Source organism: Talpa occidentalis, unplaced genomic scaffold (assembly GCF_014898055.3).
Source record: "Talpa occidentalis isolate TD23 unplaced genomic scaffold, MPIMG_talOcc4v2.1 talOcc4.4, whole genome shotgun sequence".
NCBI classification, from domain to species: Eukaryota; Metazoa; Chordata; class Mammalia; order Eulipotyphla; family Talpidae; genus Talpa; species Talpa occidentalis.
In genome coordinates this window covers 106,349,629-106,376,913 of record NW_023604295.1, presented here as the reverse complement: position 1 = coordinate 106,376,913, position 27,285 = coordinate 106,349,629, and the positions used below count along the sequence as shown (strand labels likewise).

The 27,285-nt window shown below is 42.1% G+C and overlaps 2 protein-coding genes across 2 annotated transcripts in view; one reads left to right on the top strand and one right to left on the bottom strand.

Moving 5' to 3' along the window:
• The first annotated feature begins 5,485 nt into the window (after positions 1-5,485).
• On the top strand, positions 5,486-7,687 carry CLDN23 (claudin 23). The gene has a single exon (XM_037524678.2). The coding sequence runs from the start codon at positions 5,486-5,488 to the stop codon at positions 6,362-6,364; it is 879 nt and encodes a 292-aa protein (XP_037380575.1). The 3' UTR covers positions 6,365-7,687.
• Positions 7,688-15,613: 7,926 nt separating this feature from the next.
• The window catches only part of LOC119258217 (prolow-density lipoprotein receptor-related protein 1-like), a 52,530-nt gene continuing 40,858 nt past the window's right edge, over positions 15,614-27,285 (bottom strand). The window contains exons 19-30 of the mRNA XM_037526671.1: positions 26,535-26,721; positions 25,811-26,029; positions 25,268-25,451; positions 24,110-24,311; positions 23,858-24,022; positions 23,478-23,678; positions 22,054-22,603; positions 21,541-21,666; positions 20,345-20,455; positions 16,518-16,980; positions 16,119-16,227; positions 15,614-15,663 (exon numbers count right to left, since the gene is read on the bottom strand). Coding sequence (XP_037382568.1) covers positions 15,634-15,663; positions 16,119-16,227; positions 16,518-16,980; positions 20,345-20,455; positions 21,541-21,666; positions 22,054-22,603; positions 23,478-23,678; positions 23,858-24,022; positions 24,110-24,311; positions 25,268-25,451; positions 25,811-26,029; positions 26,535-26,721 — 2,547 coding nt within the window. The 3' untranslated portion in view covers positions 15,614-15,633. The remainder of the gene's footprint in view (positions 15,664-16,118; positions 16,228-16,517; positions 16,981-20,344; positions 20,456-21,540; positions 21,667-22,053; positions 22,604-23,477; positions 23,679-23,857; positions 24,023-24,109; positions 24,312-25,267; positions 25,452-25,810; positions 26,030-26,534; positions 26,722-27,285) is intronic.

Sequence of the window (27,285 nt, the reverse complement as noted above, 5' to 3'; positions counted from 1 at the left end):
CTCTTGAAAATTAATATATGTCCTACATCTGTTCAGAGGAGTTATCTTGCCCTAAAAAGGAAGGAGACATTTTATCTATTCTTCTTCTTCACTTCCAATCCCAGAAGGTCCACCTGTCAAAATAATTGCTTGTTATATTTATTAAGTTGCAATAACATTAAAGGAAACTATTGCTCCACTTCATAGGAGATAACTATTTGGGAAGAAATAAAAATTAATTAGCATCTTTAAGCTAAAATTTCCCTTTAAATATAACTGACACTTCCCGATTGAAATTTATGACCTAGCAGGATATAATTTTTGGCCTGTGTTACTAGTTTCAATGAAGAATTGACACAGCATATGCAGAATTCACATAGCATAACATTGAAAACACATTAGGTCATTCACAGAGTTGTTTTACTGTTTAGCAACCAAACAAAAGTTATTCAGAGTTCCAGGAAGAAGAAAAAATATGTTGTCTTTTTTTTGTATTATGTTGTCTTTTTTTCTAAATATAAATTTTATTGAGGTAGTACTAGTTTCTAATATATATATATATATATATTTAAGATTTATTTATTTATTTATTTATACAAGCACTAGGTACAGTCAGAAGCGTGGGAGGGTGAGAGAATTCACCAGAGCCAGAGCCAGAGCGGGGAGCAGAATAGGCGGAGTGATGAAGTACACTGCTGAGGGGAGCAGCGGGTGCGGCAGGAGAGGTCTGCGCGCCATGTGGGACCCTAGCCAGTGGCCTGGTATAGAACTGGCGGGCAGCTTCACAGCCCAGCACTCAACCACCGCGCCACCAGGGGAGGCTCTAGTTTCTAATATTGTGTGTTTCAGTGTAAGCCTCCTAATTACACAGCTGTGTACTCTATGTCATGATCATTGTCAAAAGTCTAGTTTCCATCCCTCACCACAAAAATTGACCCCTTTTACAGTTTCACCCAGACCCCTTCCCCCTCCCACTCTGTGACCACCATTCCACTCTCTACATCTATGAGCTTGGTTTTGCTTGGATCTTTTGAATTTCTATTACTAGAAAAGTGCTTCATCGTTTCTCTGCCTTTCATGACATTTCCATTTGGGTCAAGGACACCCCAGTTATTTTGTAGACTGAATTTTGATTTGAGTTTGTGTGGTTTTCTTGTAATTAGACTCAGGTTATGCAACGTTGGGGAGAAGACCAACAGGGAAGCCTGTGTCCCTCTCAGGGCAGGCTCTGGTGGGGAGGGGTCAGTTAGTATCTACCCACCCCATCATCTTCCATCAATAATGTGAACTTAATGTCACTTAGCTGAGGTGGTGTCTTCCAGGATTCTCCCTGTAAAATTACTGTTTTTCCTTTGCAATGAATAAGCATAGGCCAATGTTGAAAGATCATGTTGAGGAAGATGAACAGGAAGAAAGGCTATGAAGGGACAGAAAGGAAAGGGATGGGAGGAAAGCTAGGAGGACATCCTAGAACCAGGAGGAGGTGCCTAGAGGAGGAGGGACTGGTTTGTCATTTGGCTGAGACCCCCATAGGTGAGATGATGTCTCCGCCGGCTGAGCTTCCACATGTAGCTCACAGGTTCAGTGAGTAATGGGCCAGAGGGAGCTGGTAACACTCTGGAAGGCAGGCGACACCAAGAAGGGAAAGTATGTTTCTTAATATTCCTGAATATACAGCACTCACAATTGTGAACATGGCAATATTAAAGATACCTTCTGAAAGAAGAAATAATATAAAAATGAAAAAAAGTCTATTATATTTAACAGATTGTGGATGCCCTTTAATTACTTCTCTACCAAAGTTTCTAAATATGTTTGATTCCTTTATTTTTCCCTGTTGAACTTTGAAATTACCCATTCCATCCTAATATGGATTTTTATTGAAATTGGGTTGAATCTTTGCATCAATTTGGGGTACACTATTATCATTATAGAATTTGGTTTTTCCTTTTAGGACTTTCATGTGGTTGGCGATGTAGTTTTTAAAAAAGAAAAATTGCGGCCAGATCTCCTCCCCACTACACACACACACATACACACTTCTAAATAAATAAATGCCATACTCATACTGAAAGCTATTTCAAAGACCAAAATGAAACCCGGGCAGCATAAACAGCCTCTTGCCTGACCACAGGGCCTCTCTTTCAGAAAAGAAAGCTATTGTCAGGCCAGGGGATCAGCTTACACACACAAGGACTAATCTCAGCAGTAATCATCCCTGCCACACTATGATTCATGCTTTGTTTCACACTCAGCCTTGCGATGAACTCGGAAGCCCACAGCACAAAGAGCCCAGGTCTATACTCAGAAGCTTTATTTAGCACAATCTTTCTTCCTCTTCTCCCTATAGGAAGTTACCCTACAGGCTTACACTTTTTGGCTATAAGTTTCTGGAGCTATTGTTTTGCACGCAGAGGGAAAACAAGCATTCAAACAAATGGACTTGTTTACTGAGATGGATGGAGCAATCTCTTTAGAAGAGGTAATCACCAGCAAGAGAATTCTGTGACTAGCACGTGAAAGAGTACAAGGCAGAAAGAGGTCAAATGGATGTGTTGAGTAGCTATTGCCCACCTTGCATCAAGATGGGCTTCAGGGCAGAACAGACAAAGATGAACATGGTACCTGCCCTCAGAGAACTTAGCTAGAAAACCAGAAGATCCAAGTAAAAGGGAATTGTGGCAAGTATTATAGTAGAAGAGGAAATTATGGATATACACAAAAGGAAAAGCTAACTTAACTCAGGGGATTGAGAAACCCTCCCAGAAGAAATGATGTAACAGCAGTGATCTGAAGGATGAGTTGCAGGTGGGAAGTGGCAGGCAGGACTCTAGGAAGAGCCAAGAGTTCTTGCATGGGTCTAGAGGCAAAAGGAAACACAGTACTTATGGGGGGCGGAATGAGAAACAATCCCAGTTTTCCTGGGTTATGGTGTTAGGAGGCTGGTGGAGGGGGGTATGCTTGGACAGCAGGGCTAGACCATAGGAAGGTCTTATGAAGGATTAATACAGGCATAAGATTTGATTTACAATTTATAACAACAGTTTGAAGGGCAAGAAAGTAGAGAAAGGGAATAGAAAACCAATTAGGCATCAGATGTAGGAGAAAAAGGAGAGAATGGCTTGTATTTAGGTAAGGCAATGGGGAAGAAAGAGAAGTAGCAGGATGGAGATTTAGAAGGTAAACATACAGGATTCCCTTCCTGCCCACAGATAAATAATACTTGGACTTCGTTCACTCCACACAGGAATCTAAGTGAGAAGGAAAATATTTTTGGAAGAAGATTTTGATCCCATAAAGTCTTTAGGAAGTCTTTCTGCTGCTGATGAAAAGTCTTGGTGACACTGGTTTTATGCCCATCCTTCCAAAAGTAAGAGGCCCCTGGGATCCTGTAAATACACCAATTCTTGGCACACTTCCCAGGGGGCCCCATTCACTAGGAATCTGTATTTCCCAAAGTGATCACCTTGGAAAATTCTTACGGGTAAGACAAGTGAAGGAGTTGCTGGGCCATGAAGACACCTTGATATTCTCCTACATGCAGTCTATATTGTAATGACTCCATTTATATACAATTCTAAAAATACAAGCTGACAGACTAGACTGAAATACTAAACTGACAAAAGTGGTTGCTTGGGCATTGGGGTGGCAGGGAGAGTTGATAGGTAGATTACCAAGGGCAGAAGGAAACTTTTGTGGGTAAAGATTATGTTCATTTTCTTGATTATGGTGATGGTTTCACAGGTGCATACATGCCAAACTTTATTAAATTTAATATGTGCCGTGTACAGCATGCCAATTATACTTCACTTATAAGTTTTTTTCTATTATATACCACTTATACCTTGCTTTTAAAAATAAAAAATAAATATCAGCAACTTCTAATACTCAGTTTCAGAGGAAACCTTAGACCAAATTTCATACCATATTCATTTATTAGCCAGCAGGCCTGAACAATCATTCAGTATGTCCTGTAAATTTGATGAAGCCCCAGACAGATGAATGGATACACAAAATGAGGTATATACATACCACACACTAGAGATAATGGAGTATGATGCAACCTACAAAAGGAAGAAAGCTGACACAGGCTACAACGTGGAGAAAATTTGAGTATTTCATGCTAAATGAAATAAGCTAGTCACAAATCAGGAATGATTCAACTTTTAGGAAGGACCTAGAGTAGTCAAATTCGTAGAGTCAGAAAGTAGGATGGTAGTTGCCAGGGCTGAAGGAATGAAGGGGAATAGGGAGTGATTGTTTAATATTGGAAATATGAAAAAGTCTGGAGATGGATGGTGGTGATTGATATTTTATAACTGCAAATATGCTAAATGCCAAAATGGTGGTGGTAAATTTTATGTATATTTAATTTTTAAAAAAATTTAAAGAAAAACAAAAGTAGCGATTCCGATCCCTGGTATTGTCCACTAGAACATTGAAAATGATTTCAAACCGACAATTAACCTTTTTTAGAAATAGCGTTAATTTTAACCAATTACAAGCTTCTACGGTAAGAAATATGGAAACTGTTGTTAAGGGATAACTCTTAGACAATGAAAGGCCACAGAACTTTAGAGCATCAGATAAACCCCAGAAGCGTGCTAGACACGACACCGAGCCCTTCCTTTTTTGTCTATTTCAAACGCTTTCACAAGCTGGAAAAAATGAAATCATCTGTAACCCCTCAGCCAGTAGCGCATTCGCCCTCATTCTTCTAAGTCAAAGCTAATCCGGAGCATGGAGTCTTTATTAAGCAAATCAACCAACGCTTATTAAAAAGCTGTTTCTCAACCGGGGCTCGTTTCTCAAGCAGGTGGTGCACACCTGCCCAGCGCATCTCAGGCGGCTCCGGGCTCGGGGCGCCGCCCACTGGGCTGCGGCTCAGGAGTGCAAACCTTTCGGGACTCTCCCGATCCCGCTAGGAGCGGAAGCAGAGGCCACATTGCGGGGCCACCTGCAGCGACTGGAGGAAAAACTTTGGCAACTGATGTCCGCCGAGAAGCAGGGAAGCAGCGCCGCGACGAGCGGGGTGCGGCTGTCCCGGCGGAGCCGCCTCTTTCCTCCCCCGCCCCCAGCCAGCCGAGCCCGCGGAGGAGCCAGGGGCGGGGCGACCTTTGCCCAGTCCCGAAGGGTGGGGTGTCCGCGCCGCCGGGGCACGTGAGGGGGCCCGGCTGGCTCCTGCTAGTCCCTGCTTCCCCTCCCACCCTGGACGGGTTGGGCCGCCGCGGCCGCCCCTGGACGTGCGCACCTCGGCCGCGGTTTCGGTCAGACCCGCCCGCGAGCTGGTTTCGATTAGGGACGGCGGGAGGCGGGAGGCGGAGCGGCCGGCACGCGCAGAGGGACCTGGCGCCCAGCGGCGCGGTGGCGACGGTCCCAGCTGGCGAGGAAGCAGGGCGAGCGCAGGGCGCAGGACCCGGGCCCGCCGCGGGGCGCGTGCTGACTTCGGGGGACCAACCGCCAGAGGGCCGGGATCGCGAGGAGGCGGCGGGAGCGCGTTGCCGGGATGCGGACGCCGGTGGTGATGACCCTGGGCATGGTGCTCGCGCCCTGCGCGCTGCTGCTCAACCTGACCGGCACGCTCACGCCCGGCTGGCGAATGGTGAAGGGCTTCCGCGACCAGCCGGTGGACGTGGTGCTGTACCAGGGCCTGTGGGACATGTGCCGCGAGCAGAGCAGCCGCGAGCGCCAGTGCGGCCAGAAGGACGAGTACGACTACTTCGGCGCCCAGCCCGTGCTCGTGGCGCGGGGACTCACGGTCACGTCCCTGGCCACCACGGCCCTGGGGCTGCTGCTGGCGACGCTCGGGGTGCGGTGCTGGCAGGACGAGCCGCACTTCGTGTTGGCCGGGCTCTCCGGCTTCGTGCTGTTCGTCGCGGGCCTCTTAAACCTCATCCCGGTCTCCTGGTACAACCACTTCTTGGCGGACCGCAACGTTCTGCCCGCCGCGCCCAGCCCGGTCACGCTGCAGGTCGGCTACAGCCTGGTGCTGGGCTATCTGGGCAGCTGCCTGCTGCTGCTGGGCGGCTTCTCGCTGGCGCTCAGCCTGGCGCCCTGGTGCGAGGAGCGCTGCCACCGCTGCCGGAAGGCGCCCGCCTCCACCCAGCGCCGCAGTAGCATCAGCACCGTGTACGTCGACTGGCCGGAGCCCGCGCTCACGCCCGCCATCAAGTACTACAGCGGGGGCCAGCACCGGCCGCGGCCCGCCGAGCACCGGGCCACCAGCAAGATCAAGGCCGGCTTTCCTATGCCTCGGCCTCCGCCCAAGGCCTACACCAACCCGGTGGATGTGCTGGATGGGGAGAAGGGAGCCAGCTCCCGTGGCACATCGTCGCGCAGCACCCAGCTGTACCACAGCTCGCTGCCCTGTGACTCTGACCTGTAGATGGCATCCCCTGCCCGCTCTGGGCCGACCCTGTCTGGATAAGGACTCACCCCACCAGGGTTCACCCCCGAACTTGTCTGTTACCTGGGTGCTGGAAATGCCTGGCTCGGCGTCAGAAGCCAGGACTTGTTCCTGCAAACTGGTTTGGAGGGCGAGCTTTCCTGTGATTAAGCTAGACTCCTTGGACGACTCGTTCAGGCTGGGGTTGGCTTTTGTTTTATACAGTTGTTTCCTGGCTCCCCTAATGGAGGAATCGGCTCATTATTTTAGCTAGAGAAGATACAGAAAGTGGAGTGTTGCAGTGACCAGGGACAACAACAAATAAGTCAAAATCAGCAAATAGAGGCTCAAAAGCTGTCTTAACACCTCCAAGTAACAATATTCTGAGATGCCCATGAAACTTTCATTAATGTGATTACATATTTTTTCTGTTGTATAATTTTCATGCAAATTCTCAGGAGACCAATATATTTCTGTCTATATTTGAATGAGGTTCTTAAAATATAAACACAGAACTATGCAAATAGCAGCAGTGTTAGTGACTTTTATGGAAAGAAATAATTTGATTAACTCACATTTACATTTTTCCATGTGCACATAGCAGTTATCTTTTTCACCACTTACTTTTGGGGTAAAAGTTGATATCACTCCAGATTTTCTCTTCTAGAAGCCAGGAGACTAAAGAGACTAATGCTATACTGTTCTATGCCTTGGCTACCTCACCCTGGACTTAGAGGAATATAGATTAAACACTTGGTCCCAAATGGAACCTGTTAATCACATTCTATTAAAGTGCCTATGTGTGCGTATTATTTATAATTAAAATTTAGAAAACAAGAGTTTGAGTACACCTAAGGAAGCTTTAATTGTCTCAAGTACAACCTGAGGGAGTTTACACAGTCATTAGTTTCCTGGCTGCCTTGGCACTGTTTCTGAAATCCTGCCCTCAGATCTTTGCACCTGTTAGCATAAGCTTACTAAAAGCAGCCAACAGGCCCCACTTAAATCCCGATTGCTTTATTTTCAGTTTCCTGCTGTTTTCTATGCAAAACTTCTATTGTTGAAAAAACTAGAAGCACCAGTTTCCACTTGAGGAGAGACTAGAAATCTTTTCCTTTTGTAACAGTGGTGTTTAAAATCACAGGTAGGCAGCTCTGTGTTCCATGAACAGAACTGAATCTCCAGCAGGACTGGCTCTAATTCCAAGGGGATGATTTAAGGGTGCTTTTAACTGAACTGAATCTCACCTTTAAAAGCTGTCTCTGGTAGCCAATTCCGAGGTAGGAACATTCAGTTCAATAAGTAAGTGTGCTCTGTAGTGGAACTGAGCAGCATCTGCTGCTTGTTAGCAGTGGTAAGGGTAATATAGACTCACTTCTCTTGCTGTTTTGTGTTGGAATTACCTGCCTTTTTTTACAATGAGACTTTAGTGCACAGGTGTATCAGATGGGGATCCCTTTCAAATGCAAATTCTGATTCAATTGATCTGGAGTGAAGCCTGAAACTAATTTCCTAACTAGCTCCCCCGAGGTGCCAATGCTGATGTTTCATGGCCCCTCTTGGAATTTCAAGGCTTTTATGGGACTGTGTCACACTCAAGTTTCAATCTCAACTGGCATCACATTAAGCAGAGAGCTTTTTGAGAGTTCGCCCCTTCGATGAGGTAGGAGACTTGCTCTAGGGGACAGAGTCAGAATGGATAAAAGGTAACTGCTTTTCTCAGCCAATATCTCCAAAGGCAGGCTTTAGTAGCCTGAGAAGTTAGGACCTAGAAGACAATATAAAGATATTGAATTTTTTTTTTTAAAGATTTATTTATTTATTTATACAAGTACTGGGTACAGTCAGAAGCCCAGGAAGGTGAGAGAATTCACCAGAGCCAGAGCAGAGAGCAGAACAGGCAGACAAATGAAGTACACTGCTGAGGGGAGCTGAGGGGGGCAGGAGAGGTCTGAGCGCCATGTGGGACCCTCACCCGGAGACCAGGGATTGAACCGGCGCTGCAGAGGTTGTGGGCAGTGCTCAACCACTGAGCCATCAGGGAGGCCCTAAAGATACTGAGTTTCTGGCAAGTACTGAACCTATTTAATATTGCCTGCATTATAATTTCAAATATTTCTAGGGAAGCCTTGGTAAAAACAAAATTGTTGTTTCTTGTGTTTTTACTTGTCTTCTTTCCCTAAATATATTCAAAACAGTAGCTTATATATATTTATATATATAAATATATTTATTCAAAACACTTGTGATAGATATTGTTGCCTATATCACAATTGATTGTGATATTGTTGCCAAGAGTTAGAACTCCATTTTTGCCCTATTAACAGAAATAAAACCAAAACTCCCTTTAAAAGAAACTTTATGGGCCTCCCCGGTGGCGCAGTGGTTGAGCGCTGGGTTGCGAAGCTGCCCGCAGCCTCTGCAGTGCCGGTTCGATCCCCGGCTGCTCCCGGGCCACTGGAGGAGGATCCCACATGGCGCGCAGACCTCTCCTGCCGCCCGCTGCTCCCCTCAGCAGTGTACTTCTTCAGTCTGCCTGGTCTGCTCCCCGCTCTGGCTCTGGTGAATTCTCTCACCCTCCCGTGCTTCTGACTGTACCCAGTGCTTGTATAAATAAATAAATAAATCTTAAAAAAAAAAAAAAATAAAAGAAACTTTGTTATAAAAATATTCCAGATGATGCTACTCAGCTATTGAAAAAGGTGTAATCTTGCCTTCTGTGTCAGCATGGGTGGAACTTGAGGTGATTATGCCAAGTGAAGTAAGTAGAACGTGAAAGTTACCTGATGGTTTCACTCATAGGTAGAATATAAAGAAAAGAAATTGGCAAAACCCAACACAAATAACTTAGCCTCTGTGAAAAATTTGACAGTTTCCAAAGGACAGCGATGGGGGTCAATTTGATAGTGTGGAGTCACTAGAACTTTGGCGGTGGCTGAAGCAGGTACACATACTTAGATGTGAAACTTTTGTAAATGAATGGTAAGCCTGTAAGAGAGCATTAACAGTACATTACAGCAATTTTAAAGTGTGTGTATATATATATATTTATGTATGTGTATATATGTACGTAAGTATTTCACAGGGCATTCAGATTCTGCCTCAAGCATGGATATTTTGGCTGGGGGCCATTTTTTGGCCACAGCAGCACAAACTGAAGATGTGCTTAACACTTCAGATGCTAGAAGAGGCTGAGCCTCAGGAGTGGCAGTTATGGGCGTGAACTTTTTAAACTTAATACCAACCAGCCAAGCAGCTAGACCACAGTGAAAACAAGTATGGAAAACACCACCAGCCTGGAGCCCTTCACACCTCTAATCTACCATCACAATTCCGGTTTAATGGTCCTAATTACATACAAAGTGTGTCCCCACTTAATGGGTGAAGTCTTTTCAGGATGACTCAAGTTATGCCTGGAGGACCAGGGAATCTGTGAAAGTCAAGCAGAGCAGACACTGCTTTAACCGTGCCTGCTCTACTTGTTCTGTCTGGCTGCCATAAGATGCATGCCCTTGTTCAGGAGGGACAAGGTTTTCAGCACACAAGCTCTGTCCCTGGCAGAGGCTGTGGGTGGCACCATTGAAAGTGCTTGGCAAGCACCCTCCTCTTCATTGTGTGGATCGTTCAACCTGTAAGTTGGGGCGCCTGACATTTGTCAGCACATTTGTGGATACCATGCAAACAAAACCATTTCCATTTTCTCGCTCTGTGGAACTTACATACTTCTAGCATGAGAGAGGTAGTAGAAAATATAGATGATCTTTTAGAGAAGGTGATCAGGCAGAAAGTACTCCCAGAGCAGAGAACTGAAAGAAGGGAGAGGGGACCATTCCAGGAGGAGGGAACAACAAACTCTGAGTTCTTGCTAAGGGAGAGCTAGTGAAGACAGACACTGCACCGCAGTCTGGGTGCGAGCATGGGTTGCTTCTACTTCGCTCCAAATCAGGATGGTGAGGACAAGAAGAAACTCATAGTACTGCTGAATGAGGCTGGGCAAATCTTGCTTTCTGTGCTTTATCAGGTGAATGGCTTCTTTAGTATGGAATACAGTGTGGAACATTCAATCCGTTTAAGAGACTGTTTTCAGTGTCAAATATTTCAAAACAATTTGATCCATGAAGGTCTAATGTGGAGTATTCTGTTCTGCTAGGTCCAGTCCACCCCATAGTACAGTAGACAGAAAGAAATTAGAAGCTCAGAGGTGGATCCCACCCAGCACCTCACAGAGCGCTGGACAAGGTAAGTAATAGGACCACCTGGCAGCCAGTGCACATTTTCACCCTGACCTTCTGAAATGAGGGGCTGTCCTTTATCTCCTTAAACTCTCAGGATCTTCCTTAGTATTCTTTTCTTGGTTTACATAGCTGGCATTCCATTCAATATTTTACCAAGGCCCCTGTTCTAACCCTCATAACCCTCTCTCACACATATCCCCTAAACTGTCCCATCCCCAGCAGCTGAAGGGTGTCATGTTTGAACATATTATTTACATGTTGAGTATGTGGTTTTCATGATATTCTTTCTTGTTTTACCTCTAAGTTGAAAGTAAGGGTGTGGATGGATTCTGTTCATTTTTATAATCCTAGGATGGATACCAATACCTCTTCTGCGCCTGTTAGCAAAATGATGATTAAACTTACCTTGAACAGTCATTTCTGTAGCCAAGTGCTTCCTTACCTTGCAAAATACTTGTCATGTGTACAAAAAGTAATTTGTGCTCTGAAATGCAGAGGTGGAGGCAGACTGACTCTGGCGGGAATGAGCCACAGGAGTAATTTCATGAATCAGGCTATAATTTGCTTGTAAAGATCAGCCAAGCACAATTGACACCTTCTTTATTCCCAAGTCACTACAAATGAGGTCTTTCTTCCTGTATGCAAGGGAGGAAAATAAGGGTTCAATCCTTACTGTAAATACAAACTTGTATGAAATTCTCACCCAATCATCCCAACAACCTCTGCTCACATTCCTCTCTCACTGCACACAGTCAAGTCACCTCCTCGCCAAGACCCCCATTAATCAGGAATGAACACAGGAAAATGCATTTTAACTTGTTCAAGTCGAGGAAAATATAGATAAGGGACTGTGTGGAGACAGTATTGATTAGGGGAGTTGGTTCTCCGGGGTAGCATATGCAGAGACAGATGTAAGCAACTGCTCTGCCAAACTCTGTGTGGCCAAATTACACACAGACTCCAGCAGGGAGGAGTGAGTAGCCCCACCTATAAAACATTATGTGAAACATTATGTGAAAACTAGGGTAGGTGTGTTCACAAGTAACACACACCTTTTCCATGCATGTGGCAAATGCTCCTACAGCAGGTTACCATTCATTTCAGTGCCTTGAAAAGACTCATGACAGAGCTGAGGGAAACAGAACAAGTCATTGTAGTTTTTTCTAGAATGCGGGGAGGTATGCTCCCTAATTGCATAAGCCCTGCTCTTGGTGGACTTCAGTTTCCTCACCTGTAAAAATGGCAAGAAAAGACAGGATTAGATGTTCTCAGAAGACCTTTCTAAATTTGATATTCTGAGGGTAAAGGTTGAGAAATACATGAGGCTGAGGAGGAGGGAACTGTAATTTGAACAGTGAAGACTAGGGGAAGCTGACTGACCTATAAAATCAGTAAAGGGTCTGGAGCACAAACCCCATGTTCTACTACTTGGGTTCTCTGAATTTCATAAGGCTCCTGATAGTTAAAATAGTAGAAACTTGGTACCTCTCTCGCATCATCCATGCCCCCCCACTTGTTTCCTAGTAAATTGAGAGGTTTATTTAACTGTTATTTGCTAGAGATAGACACAAAGGGTTAGCCTCTCTATATGGCTGTTTGAGCCTACAGCATAAACCAAAGAACTTTTCTAAAACTCCTTGTTCTTCCAGAAGAAAATCCAAACATACTACCAGATGACAGAAGTTGAGTTTCTGACAGGAAACACAAATTTTACATCTGCTAAGGTTTACTGTTCTATTAGATGTACAGAAATTAAGAAATGAACACATGATGTAGAGATTATCTCAAAAGAAGACTCTTAGAAGTTGGTAACATGCCGTTGCTTCAAATAGAGAAGGTTATGAAATTGGCATATTAAAACCAATTTAGGCAATATGTGTGGTTAGGAGTTTTTAAATATAAAATCGTAGGTGTCCTTTTATAAATTTGACTCTTGTGTAAAGGTTATTCAGATAGGATTTGTGAATTCTTGAATAGGGAAAGCAAAACAGGATGTGTTAAACTGGATTCAGGTGTGATAGTACTTTGGTATACCTTCATAGGAGACCAAATGCAGAAAAAGATATAAAGAAGTTAGGGGCTAGGGGCAGGCAGAAGGATTGCGTACATGATAGATAAATGCAAAGATCTGGCATTTCATTTTTTCATATTTTTAAAGATATATTTATTTATTTATACAAGCACTGGGTACAGTCAGAAGCACGGGAGGGTGAGAGAATTCATCAGAGCCAGAGCGGGGAGCAGAGCAGGCAGAAGAACCGAAGTACACTGCTGAGGGGAGCAGCGGGCGGCAGGAGAGGTCTGCGCGCCATGTGGGACCCTCCTCTGGTGGCCGGGGAGCAGCCGGGGATTGAACCAGCAGTGCAGAAGCTGCAGGCAGCTTCGCGCGCTCAACCACTGTGCCACCAGGGAGGCCCCTAGCATTTCATTTTTCAAAAAAAGAGGAAATAGGGTGTGTTTCTGGGTCCCCCAACAGGAAGTGGGGCTTGCGAGCACAAGAACAGGACTGGACGAGAATCATTTTGCGCTCAGAGCCTGTGGAATTGGACCAGTCTGGCCAGACAGATGTCCTAGAGTCTGGTTGAGGCTTAAGGTCTGAAAGAGACTGAGGCAGCAATTGAAGTGGTTTCAGAGAAAGTGGGTAATACTGTTGGCCAACACTAGTGTTTGTTTTCCAGCCTGTCATTTTCATGTGCTTTTTATAGCAAGAAAAGAGCCTTACCAATGGCAGACTTGGCAGGATGGCTTTTGAAAGAAGGTAGGTAGCAAGGGAAAGCTAAGATTCACCCTGTGGGTGATTGAGGCTGAGGGTACTCTGGTGCTGAAATGGTTTCAAATACAGCTGAGCTCGAGGCAAGGAGGCAAGTTGATTAAGCTCTATGCATCTCCCAGGTCCAAGGAGAACTCCTCCCTTGTTTTTCAGGTCAAGTTGACCTTTATTTAGGAATTTCTTTTTTTTTTTTAAATATTTATTTATTTATTTATACAAGCACAGGGTACAGTCAGAAGCCCAGGAGGGTGAGAGAATTCACCAAGCCAGAGGGGGAGCAGAGCAGACTAACGAAGTACACTGCTGAGGGGAACAGAGGGCAGCAGGAGAGGTCTGTGCTCCATGTGAGACCCTCACCCAGTGGCCGGGGATCGAACCAGTGCTTCAGAGGCTGTGGGCAGCTTTGCAACCCAGCACTCAACTGTTGTGCCACTGGGGAGGACCCAATTTAAGAATTTCTATAGCTGATGGAAAGGCACAGTGTATTCTATGTGCAGTAAGGATTTCCTCTTTGTGATTGGTAGTCCCCACAAATTCATTCTGCAAAAAAACCTAAATGTGACTATTCTGGAAAATACCCAAACAAGAAAGTGTCTCCCAAATCATTTTTATTATAATGTGAACTTGTGGAAATTACGTTGATATAAGTGGAGCCATTTTAAAATGGAGCTGAGCTGCCACTGCAACAGAAATACCACTTTGCTGTTTAAACTAGGTTACATTCTTGAACTGAGCCACCAACAGTCCAAGAAGCTATTAAGATTGAGAATATTCTGTTTAAAAGGGCTGGAAAAAGTAAACTTTTACCATCTTTTACCTCTATGACCTGTTCACCTAACCACCTCATCCTGACTTTTGTTCCTTTTTGGGACATATTTTAGGTTTATCTCTAAATGTGCATACCCCAAATTATAATTAATTGATCCCAAGTAAACATGCTTTACCTTTTAGTAGCCTCCTAAATTTTTAGGGTAATAGACATATATGTTCAGACTCATGCCCAACTGGCTGGATGTAGGTTCTGTGGGTCCCATTTGTATCAATGGGGAGTTAGTTTCACTATTATCAGACTTTAGACCTGCTTTGTTACCTGTGTCTCATTATAGCTTCAACACCATTGATTTGTCACATGGGTATGAATGCAGGCATGATAGCAGAGATACTAGCAGTCAAAGGGAATTTGGGATGCATGGAGCATCCACATGCTTTCCCAACAGGCAAGAAGAGCTAGCTGAAATGAACCCTGATCCATTCCTTTAACCTTATATATTTCTATCTGTAGTAGTCACCTACTTTACTTCCTAGAAGTCTTACACAAAGCATAAATTTGAATTTTTATTTCTGTAAAATAGAGTCATCTATACTAATTTCAGAATCCAATGAAAGCATTAGAAAAACATGTTTTTTTTGTTGTTGTTTTTTTTACTGATTTTCAGCAAAAGTGAGTGCTAACTTTGCAGTGAAGTGTATACAAGAGAGGGAGTGGTAGGAAAATAACACTTGAACATTCATGCCACTGCAGAAACCTGACCTTTACCCTAAAAGGTAAATACTCAAGAGAGATCATTCCCTTTAGACCTTCCCCTTTTGTAAAGTAGGAAACAAGTTTAAAGAGAATAGCTCAAAGTTAGAGTCAGAACCAAGATTGAAATTCAGAACTTCTGACTAGTACTGGATCCAGAACTCTGGGATTAGAAATTATCTCTAAGCAAATCAACCTAATTTACATGGAGGTTGAACTGAAATCTGATCTTCCCTATGAATACTCAGTTTTAGAACTTTGGCGCCAAAAGCCAGTGACCTCCTCCAATATGAAACGCAGTTATTTTATTTTATTAGGTGGGCTAATGTGTTGTGTGTTGTTGTTTTTTTTAAACATCCTTGTTTATTTTTTCACAATATAGGATTTCACTCTCAGGTGTGGTCACCAGGGTTTTCCCACCCAAAGCACCCAGAGTCCCCCACCATAGTCCATTGTGCCCCACTATCCTATTTTTTACTTTTCCCCTTTCCAACTCCCTCCCCTTTCCCTGAGTGTCTCAGCTCTACTGTGTGCTTTCAAGGGTTGGGCTTACAATTTGTCTTTGATCCTTTCTTTGATTTCCTAGATTCCACCTCTAAGTGAAACCATCTGGTTTTTCTCTTTCTTAAATGCAGTTATGTCAATAAGAAGATACCTTTACCACCAGCTGTTACAAAAGATAAGACACAATGAAATGTATAAACAATGTTTATTTAGATGTTCCAGCTTCTTTTATATCAGGTTAGTCAGTTTGGAGAGAGGTCAACAATTCCTGTAGGAAAAAGAACTTAAATTTGAGTTCACATAGTATTGAACTTGAACACACATAGTATATTAAAACACAGCAAAAATCACAGAGGTGGTTAAAATAATCAGAAGTCACAGGTAGACATAACTTTTGGGGGTGGGTGACATCAGTGAATCCTACTGACATCCCACCTACACCCTACAAAAATTGAGCCCTTTGTAGATGTCGACCAAAAGCTGAATTTATAAAGACTAATTTATGCGTGTTTTACTTGGTTAAGTCTTTAGTTGTTCAAACCAGAGTCTAAGGATAAAATAGTAACTAAGTATTGGTTTGATATATGTGATAGCAACAATCACGAGTAAGCAAAAGTTCTTGAAGTTAACACTGCCTCCTTTGACCCAGATAGAATTTTCAGAAGGGGGATCTTTAACTATGTCTCACAATGCATTTTCCCCAAATCAGTCTTCAGCACATACCTGTTCATCATAGGCTTCATTGACAAAAGTCTCACTGTTCATTAGATTTTCTTCTTCTTGGTCATTTGCTTTGTAGTGGGTCTGATTTCTTGACGAGGCCATGCTGCTTCTAAGAAATCAAAGAAACAGAGGCACTGACCCCTTTGAGGCACTTTTACTTGCAGAAATGCCTCCTACCACATGCATTATTGCTTGTCCAGGCCTTGCTCAAAGAAATGGCCCAAAAGTTTATTTTTCAGATCATGTGACCTATGTGGCTGCTTCATCGCCTAAATCCTTCCTCAGAAGATAAATTTCTAGAGTGATTTTATGCCTCCAAACTCATTAATTTTTTTAATCTTATTTTATGAGGCTTCTTTAGAATAAAACTCTCTCATGGGAATATTAATAGCTGCTCACCTTTTTAATTCATGTTTTCTTCTGAGATAGACAAATGATGACAGAGCTACCAGAATGACTGACAAGGCCATGGTTAAGCCAAGGGTGAGGTATCCAGAGGCAGGTCTATGCACTGCCTCCTCACAGAACTCTCCACCATATTCCATCATGCAGCTGCATTTCCTGAGCTCTCCCTCCATTCTACAGACGCCCCTCCTGTTACAGAAATTGCTGCTACAGGGCAGATATTTTGTCCTCTGTGAGTTCTCAGGCTGAGCAAACTCCCCTCTCTCCTCAGTTTCTGGGGCCTTGCTTTCTTTGGCAGGACTCGGAGAGGTGAATGTTTTGCTGAAAGGGTAATTCATCCCTCCTGGATGAGGCTTGGTGGGCTCTGTATCCTGGAGGGGCTGCACAGCTTTCAGAGCCAACTTTTTTCTAGCTGCTGGATCTATAGTTGTTGAACGGGTTTCGTCTGAATAGGGACCTACAAAAACAGTAGGTATGAATGTGGATGTAGACACATGTATGTAGTTAAAAAATATCTCAGAAAATAAGAATTCTAGTGCATTCACCCAGATAAATTTGAGTTTATGGAATCATAATTACCAACACTTCTTTTGGCCTAAAAAAGAAAACTTCTAAAAGTTTATGTCTACATCTGATTTTAAGACATGTTTATCTGTAAATATTTTAATTTTTTGAGTGCACATACATTTTTGGTTTAGCAAGATCATCAAGTTGCAAATATTGAACCAGATTTGGCTGTGAGCGGGGCATATCTAAGGCAGGGAGCAGGCAACAAGGTGCTTCTAACCAAAGAAGAATTCAACAATTCAATTTGTGTTTTAGGTATTTCACCATAATCTCCATAATTGTTGGTTCCTGACCAGAACACTAAAAACTAAATTACTAGGGGAGAAAGGCAATATTGGCAATGAAACTGCTCCATGCCTCCACTGTAAGTTGGTATTACAGGAGTGTGCAGATCTTTGGTGGTAGGTATATCCAGGGGAAGCCAGTCTAACTTTATATGTTCAATACCATCTCCTCAATCTACCAAAGTTTTACATGAAAGGCAGGGTGAAACATTTATTACAGAGCAGAGCCAACTCTTCAGCCTTTGCCATCAATAATGAAAGATCAAGTTCAAGTATGTGGTTTCTGGTTTACTTTTAAAACCAGTTGTTGAAGGTGACAGGTTTCTCACTCATTGATCCCCCACCTTGAGTTACTGACACACCACCACTCTTATTATGCTGGGAATCAAAATTCGTCCTCTTTCCAATTTAAGATGATGTGGTTAGGGTAACTGGTACTCCAGCTAGTCAGGTTTAGGAGGATGAAACTTTAAATTGAAAAGTCAATGACAACCCTTTGTTCTAAGATTCTTTTCCAAATCTCTTTCCTTATTAATTACAACCAGTGTAAGTACCAAGCCTACTGCATCTTCGATAACATAGCTTAGGGAACTGGGACTTGTTGGAACTATAGCAGAATTAGAGCAAAATCAGATATCTGATCACTCAACTGAACAGACATGACCCACCTTTCCGTGAAGGCATATTTGGCTCAGTATTTCTAGAATAGCTCTCTATAACTAGCATTTGAGTGTGAATAGGACAATCTTACATACTAAAATGACAGCTTTAGCACATTATCTTGAATTCCTTAACACATTTATGAGATATAAAGGACTATTTCCACATTAAAAGGGGGATAACAAGACAGCTCAAATAGTTTGCCCATCTTTCTTCTCCTTCACTATGTCTACTGTGTGATCAAGTTAAACAGACTGAATCAAACCAAGGTTAAAGAGCTCTCTTTCAAACAACATACAAACTATTTAGCCCTTTGGAACTCAGTATCATATTTGCTATCATAAAATGAATCAGAGGGCACATTAGCTTTCCACAAGCAGTTCACATAATCTATAGCCAATAGTTAGAGGTTTTATATTGTTCAATTGAAAGTGTCCACAATGATAACAAGGTTACAGAAGATAAAAGCTTGAGGAAACCTGTGGAACTAGATATTATAAAAGTCAGTCATTTGTGGTGATAACAGTAGGTGCTGGGTAGGAGTTACTCACAACCCGCTTCATCAGATCCATCCAGACAGTCGGCCTGACCATCACAAACTTGTTCCACAGAAATGCATTTCTGACCATCCTTACAGGATCGTGTCAATGTAGAGCACTGGATAGTTTCAATACAAGCATTTTTGTCAGCCAAGTAGTACCCACTGGGACATTTACAAGTCTTCCCTTCAGGGTTCGGTAAGCAGATATGGCTGCATCCTCCATTGTCTTTTGAGCAGCTGTTCATACCTGTGGATGTCACGTGCGCGTGCGCACATATATACACACACACATGCACACACACACACACACACACACACTGAGTTAGACTGGATCTCAGAAGGTTCTTTTGCAAACTCTCTGAAAATAATCTATCAGAGTTACAGGATACTGATGTTTTCTCCAAAGTTGACAACTCTTTAAATTAGTTCCTTTTAGTCAAATAGGTACCAACTGGTTGACTACAGTTTGTGGATAAGGAAGCTTTAGAAGACTTAAGAGTTTAGACAAGGGATGAGCTCAAGAAAATAGAGGTCAGTTCTCTTCTCCCTCAAACTTAATACTAAAGATCAGATATAAAAGGGCCCTCATAATAATATTCTATTTCAATGAAAACTTGGAAGCTGTGATCTCTATTATCCCCTCAAGAGTATGATTAAGTCAACCATTTTTAACTTACCATAGTTCTCCAAGGTCATGTCTTGACTTGTTCCAGGAATTATGTAATAGATACGTATATAGACAAAACCCACATTTGGGGTAAAAAGGAGTCCCCGGGTTCTCATAACTAAGCAACAGATTATTATCACTTGGGTGACCATTTTATCACACTGAAGATTTCTAACAAGGGCTCTCCACAAAGCCAAGACTTCAAGAATTAAATCACGACTAACAAGTTTATAAAGTTTATTTTCAAAAGAACAACATTCCCTTAAGACAAATATATACTCCTATATACATCAGAGTAGTTGACATTAATCTCAACAGATTTTATCAATTACTACTTCAGTTAAGTCTGTCATCACCCCCAAACATCTATTCACTCCATTGTGTCTATAAGAAAGGTGGAGAAACACATCTGAAATATCTAACATTTCAAGGATTAGTTACATCCCAAGTTGTTACCAGTGACCATGAGTAGAACAAAGATTGTTTCTGCATTAGAGATAAAATGGAATTTTGACTATGGAAGAGTTATAATTCAGTCTACAGTAATAGGTACTTTAAATTAGAACCCAAGTCTACCAAAGCCCAGTCCAATAATTACCTCTATCAAGTCGATTAAATCAATAACAGGACAGTTATATACCAGAACCAGACTATATCTAACTGCATAAAACAATACAGTTATGCAGATCTATAGGAATTTGTCAGAGAAATTATTTAATAAGAATCTAGAGGGCCTCCCCTGGTGGCGCAGCAGTTGAGTGCTGGGCTGAGAAGCTGCCTACAGCCTTTGCAGTGCCAGTTTGATCCCCGGCCACTGGTGAGGGTCCCACATGGTACGACAGACCTCTCCTGCCACGCCCGCTACTCCCCTCAGCAGTGTATTTCGGCAGTCTGCCTGTTCTGTTCCTCACTCTGGCTCCGGTGAATTCTCTCACCCTCCCGTGCTTCTGACTGTACCCAGTGCTTGTACAAATAAATAAATAAATCTTAAAAAAAAAAGAATCTAGAGATATTTTGAGGAGATATTACAGGCTGAAACCTCCCCTCCTTTGGGAAGTTCAGTAGACTTCATTGCTGTCATAATTATTACATGGTTGCTTACCCTGTTGATTTAGTTTACTATAAACTTTTAAATCCACAATCTTCTGGTCTACTTGGAACCACCACTTTTCTGAAAGTTCTGCCTTGCTGTACCACACTTTAGTGAGTTGGGCTGAAATAAAAGCCATTGAACAAGTATTAACAAGTGTGAAATTTTACCTTGAGACTGTTTCCTGGGAAAAGAACATTGTTCAATGTGAAAACTGTTATTCATCAGGGTAAACTGCAGATTGAGTACCAGAAGTATTACAGAAGAGACATGTATTTTTTTATATCTTGCTACTGGAAAGAAACTTCAAGATAAATAAAAACCATTCTATTCCTTTCTCCAAAATAAAATCAGGTATAAGTAGGTTGTCAGACACATTCATACATATCCACACATCTAAAGAGAAACGTAGAATATGTGGCTCTTAGATGTAGTTCATGCAATTGAGGGGTAATGATTTTGAAAACTATTTTAGAACATTTCTGAAAAAAGCATAGCTGCAACCAGAGTCACCAGGAGAACTTAAAATAGATAGCAGAGTTCTCATCACATACCTAACAACTTAGCATCTCTGGGGTTTATCTGGCAACTTGTTTCTGTAATTCTGATGTCAGCCCAGCTGGTCAATGGACCAGCATTTGGAAATATAAAGAGAAAAGGTTTATTTTAAACAGCTTTTCCAGTTTTACCAAGTCCAGACTCTAGCCAGAAATAATACAGTAGAGCGCTGTGGCTTAGGACAATCTTTTTGAATCCAGAAATACACTGCAAATATAGAATACCCTGTAATTTACCTAATAATTTCATATATATTTAGTCAACTGAGTCAGGTATTGTTCTCATTTTACAGTAAGGTGTTACAGTAGGTGTATCCCCTGTTTCCAATTCCTGACCCAGTTTTCTTGATACCATGTGGTGTTTTCTTCTAGAGGAGAAAGCATGCTATGAAAGCCAGACACCACAGGCAGAGGGATTAAGTATATTCATATAAGGAGTAACCAAACAGGTAAAATATCTCCCTGCATGTCACAGAATCACTGTTATCATTCATGTTAGATTAGGGAAGTTGCCTAACTATTCTTCCAAAAGATAGATACTTCCAACGATCAGTGCTAAGCATGGGCAGATCTCCATCAGACACCCAGGAGTAAATTCAGATCACAAAGACAATCATATATATAATACCCACCATCATATTTAATACCCACCATCATCAATTGTTGTCCAGAACATCATGCCTTGGCCATATGTAAAGAGGTTAAGGCCTTGAATTCCTCTGCAGTCTACTCTGTATCTAGAGCCATCTTGCTGGATGCTTTCTATGAGTCCCCTCCCTAGAAGAGAAGATCAGTTAATTTCTCTTAGTCCAAAGATCTGCCCTATGCCCTGGAGCTCTTCATATCTTGCCCTCACTCCCTTCCAGGAGGACACTATTTGCCATGCACTCAAAAAGACCAGTTTATCTTCATTGTCCTATTTTAACAGTGATGGCAAATATGTATGAACAAATCTTTGTGTAAGTTCTCAGCTTTATTCCTTCACAAAGAGCCAACTGCATGACAGCATGGGCTATTTTATGCTAGTCAAGATGGAAAATATCTATTTGGAAGATGGTGCAGAAAATAGAACTCAGACCTAAAGGCCATTGGAAGTTAAGACTGAAGACCAGAAAGCAGAACATTACTATTTCATTCTGTCCAATTGAAGCAACAATTGCTTACCAGTATCAGCCCAGTATATTCGGGTCCCTGAATCCGAAAAGGCCAGACCCACAGGGAACTGGGATTTCTGCCACAGCACCTTTCTCCTGTTGCCATCCATGGAGGCACATTCAATGCTGGAGCCAAGCCTGCCACCACCCTGGGGACCCAGGTCCACAAAGCACATGACTGCAGTAGGTGGGTGTAGCACAACAGCAACTGGGTGGTAAAGATTTTCACTGAGCAAGGCAATGGGATACTGGCCTTTGGAGGTAGCTACATTGATGTGAGGGTTTTCACTATCAATCCAGTATATGTTTCCACTCAACCAGTCCACAGCAAGATGGACCACTGCCCCCTCCACAGACAGGATTTTCCTCCAAGAGAGCTTTCCAGATTCTTTGAGCCTCAGTAGCCTGATATCACCTTTATCCAACTCTGAAAGGTAGAGAGTCTTTTCCTGGACAAGGTAGTCCACTGATGCAAGCTGGTTCACATTGGTAAAGGGAAGTATCCTATGTTCTGGCAACATTTCTTGCCCGAGTACAGCTTCTAGGTTTTTCAGATAGACCTATGGAAACAACAATGACAAAACTTAGATGGATGATAACAGTTGAGGTTATTCTTACTCTTCACTTTGATTTTACATTAATGTTAAGATACTAAATTAAGGTTTTTATATGTTCTATCTTCTAAAAGAAGATACCAGCTATTTCTCTCCCTGCCCGGAGTTTTAGTCACTTAAAATTCCTTGAATCCATGTATTATGAAGATCTATTCCCCTACTAGAACACTCCTCTACTAAAATCCGAAACTGAAGCTGGTCTTTTATTCAACAATTTGTCATTTTTAAATGTTAAAATGGACAAGTCCTATAGATAGTATAAGATAGGGGTCACTATTATTATACCTTTTATCTTCCTATAATTTAAGAAAGTTCCTTCACAAAATGTGCTTACCCCCAAAGACTAGAACCCAGAAGAGCACCTTGTATTTGGAATTACTCTACATGGTCAGCTAGCTGTTTGGACAACTGAAGAGTTAAACACAATCTTAGATCCCTAACCTCACTGTGTTCTAATGTACTAATAACTGCTTAAGGCAATTTAATTAGGCAATTTAATTTAACTGCTACTTTGTTTTGTTCATGACAGCTTCCAGCACACAGTGAATATTAAAATTTAACTTGTATAGTAGGTCATCAAATAACATTTGGTTATAACACTGATCAGATAAAAACAACCCCAGCTCATGATGAACAAAATGTCTTTATTCAAGGATCTGTTTTTATTTTATATCATTTTGCTAAAAATCACTTTCTAAGAACCTATCAATGATGTTAAGTGAGGAGTTACTGTATTTGAAGAACATTCCAAGAGAAAGAGCCCTTATGATACAGCTCTCAGCCCAAGCAGAGAGATCTGAGCAAGCCTGTGGAATGGTACCTGCATGACAACTGTGGACAATACAAGGAACATAAATGCAGACTCCTTGGGTGGAGCACAGCTGATGCCATCATCTGCAAGCAGGAGTCCAACTGGGCAATGACAGCTTCCCTTTGATTTTGGGCTCAGAAGACACAAGTGAGAGCACTTAGTGTCCAGACAAGGGTTAAAAGACCTGGGTTGCAGCACTTCATGCATTATCTGGAAGAAAGAAAGCTAGATGTCACTGTGCATTATCGAGTCCTTCAAAATAGCAAATGAGTAAGTCTTGCTTTTTTATCATCACAGATGGGTGTCACTACAGTTTGTTCCCGAGACTCTCATACATGTATCCATTTCAGGAAGAACTAGGGGGATATTTTGAAGAGCACTCTATAGACCTTGACTCCATAAGGCTGTTCAAAACGCTTGATGAGGACGGCTCTGTTCTTGCCTGTTGACTTCTTCATGTGCTGTACTGTCCTTGTTTTCACTTCAGACCAGAAAACTTCATCTTCAAACACAGCAACCGAAAAGGGGCTCTTGATTTGTGTTAGCTGCAACATCTAAAATGGCAAAGGTGATGTTTCTCACCTGAGTTTGACACAAGGCACATAACATTTCAGACAAGTTTAAAACCAAAAAGCACTTACTCTAATACCAGTACCATCTAGATTGGCAGAGCCAATAGAGTGAAATTTGTCATCAGACCAGAATATCTTCCAACTCAACTGATCAAGAGCTATGCTAGTTGGCCAACCAAGACCTTGATTGATGAGTATTTTTCTGTTGCTACCATCCATTCCAGCTTGTTCTATTTGTGGTTCACCTCCAATTTCAGACCAGTACATTAACCTATGTGGATAAAAATCAGCTTTAAGATGAAGTACTACCTTGCTGAAAACAATAATTATTTCTTTGAAACTCTTTATTTGCTGCCCAATTATACTTTCCTCAAACTAAAACTTGGTCTACTCTTAAATGTGATTGTGAAGTAGTAAAAGAATAATTCACTGAAAATTTCACAGTGATTGTTTAGTCATCAATTGGGGGTAAAATATCATGGGTAGTTGTACAAGAAACTTGGGAATACATTAGTTCCTAGCCTGGAAAATATACAGGAAAACTACAGTCTTCTCTGGGCTTGAAAGTAGGCTAATTGCATGGACAGATGTGTGCCTCAGGTTCATCTTTGGCCACAAGTCATTTGATGCGTCAAAAATTCCTGCCAGTTTTCTAGGGAGCATGCTAACAGTTCCTGGAGGGAGGTATTCCAAACATGAGAAAAGCAGAAGGGGTACTTAACTGGGTCACCTTCAGTTCCTGAATTTTGCTCTATCTTGCTCTTACATTTGATGCACACAAGGCCATCCCAATGAGGGTGTGGCTATGACACATAGGAAATGTTGCCTCTAAGGTCCCAGCCCTTCGCAGAAAGAAAGAACTGGATAGAACAACAACTGGATAGATCAGGCTTGATCCCAATATGTAATTTTTCTGCACCTCACTCCCTATCATATATATTGCAAATTAAGTACGATTCTTAATTCCATTTTCTTTCTCCTGTAGGAGGTACTCAGCGATATATTTGTTTATGTTATCAAAATAATATACTGGCCCAGTAAATGAGTAGACTTACATCTCACTTTACTGAAACAAAGAATTTTTTTTCAGAAGATTTTAAGTGTACCATGTATACATAGATTTAAAGTAAAGTCAGATAAGGTTTCTAGTCATTCATTCTATGGTGAGTGAATACCACTAAGGAGGAAAACTAAACTTAAAGAACTTCACTTTAAAAATGAACTCACCCATTTAGAGGATCTAAAGCCAAAGACCGTGGTTGGTTCAAGTCATTATCCAGAACAACTGTATACTCAGATTTTCCTCTCCAAACAGTAGTTGATGCAATGGCCAAAATCTGCCCGGCTGTCCCATCAATCCAGTAGAGATTCCTCCCAATCCAGTCAACGACTAGGCAGTCTGATTTTATCCCTGAGAAGGAACCAGTCAACATGTATACTTAGGTTAAATTATAACTTCACTAGGTTTCTGCTCACAGATTTTCATGCCATATTAATTTATTTTCCATCTCCATGAGGATGATCTTCTTAAAATGCTCCAAAGTACTATTTGTAGACAAAGATGACTGCTGCAAATAGTCACTGGATGACAGCCTGACTGGTTCCTGTGTCTACTGAGATGACAATTCACCTTTTCTAACCAATGAGCAAGCTGTGGTCACTTTTGAGATATAATTAAACCAAAGTTTAGGCTGTTAATGCATTTAATTTTTCATGCTGTGTGTATTTGGTAAGCACAATATAAAAACCTACACTTCATTTCCATCATACCTTTTACCACTGTTCCTTTCTTCTTTGTGTTCATACTTATCCACTTAATAGTTTCTGCACCAACATCTGTCCAAAAGATTTTCTGATCCACTAAGTCATAGTCAATAGAGAAAATAATTAGGTTCTTGTCTGTGGTTGCCAGAACATCTTCTTTCAAGCTCCTCAATCCATAAAGGAGCAGGTTAAACTGAATTGCCACAAGCAGGATTGGTTCAGTACCTGTCAAATAACAATTGTTTTCAGCAGGGTCTTAAGGATTATGAACTGTGAATCCCAGCCCTAGCTAAGTAGCCTTCACATTTTCATTGCCAGGGCTATAAAGTCAGCTAATTGGTATCTGTGTAGCTAAGCTAAGACCCATGGTTTTAAGATACTTAGAATAAAGAGATGATTAGCTTAACTTGAAAACTCCACTATCTAACAAAATATTTTGGAAATAGTTGAGAAGGAAAGAAATGTTGTCAAGTCCTTAGACATTTATTCTCACTGACTTTAGGTAGGGTACAGAGACTGGAGTTATGGTTTTGTTATAATGATGATTTACTAGTGGACTTTCAGGCTCAAATTCAACCTGAAATATGAGATATAAAAAATGGATTTGGGAATGTGCTAGGTTGGCTGTAAAGACAAAACATCAGGCTCAAGCATTTAAGTCCTGAGAAAGAGACTTGATTTAGGACCTCAAACTCTCAGGGTTTAGGAAATAGTCCCCACTCCAGTTCACCTGTTGCTTTACAAGTGTGGCCATCAGGCTCCAGAAAGTAGCCGGGATGACAGGTACAGGTGTAGGAGCCCTTGGTGTTAATACATGTCTGACTGCACAGCTGACCACCCGCCTTCCGGCACTCGTCCACGTCCTTGCAGTCCACGCCACTGCTTTCCAGCTCAAAGCCTGGCTCACAGGCACATACCTGAAGGAAGTTAGGAAACATTAAGACTCTCTGAAGACAGTACAACCAACCTTAGCTTAAAAAACACATGGCGATATGTTCAATTTGAGCAACTTAAACAGTTCTTAGAATCAACTTTATTTTGGTTCCAAGCCTATCATATTCTGACTCTTCCTTCTTATCAACATGCTACACACTCTCACTCCAGCCACCACAAGGTCCCAAGTTAACGAAGTTGGCCACGTTCAGCCCAGGCGACCTAGATCCCCAGTTAATCAGTAAGAAAAAAGGTCCATAGACATAACTGAATGGATTGTCTAACAGTACAGATGTTACTAGGACAGACATCAGAACAGAGTTTTCTTCTACTTATTCATCAGAATCTGGTTTACTATGTTAAGCCAACTCATCATGCAGGGGCAGTCCTCAACTTAAGGGCAGGTCATACTCCAAATACTTATGTGGAAGGGACTTCCATATGAGCAGGTTCTAAATTTCTACAGTGTCCCATGATGGGGGTTGGTTGGCTTTTGAGATACTCCACACACACTTTTTGTCACCTAGAACTCACCACTGGGGTGAAAA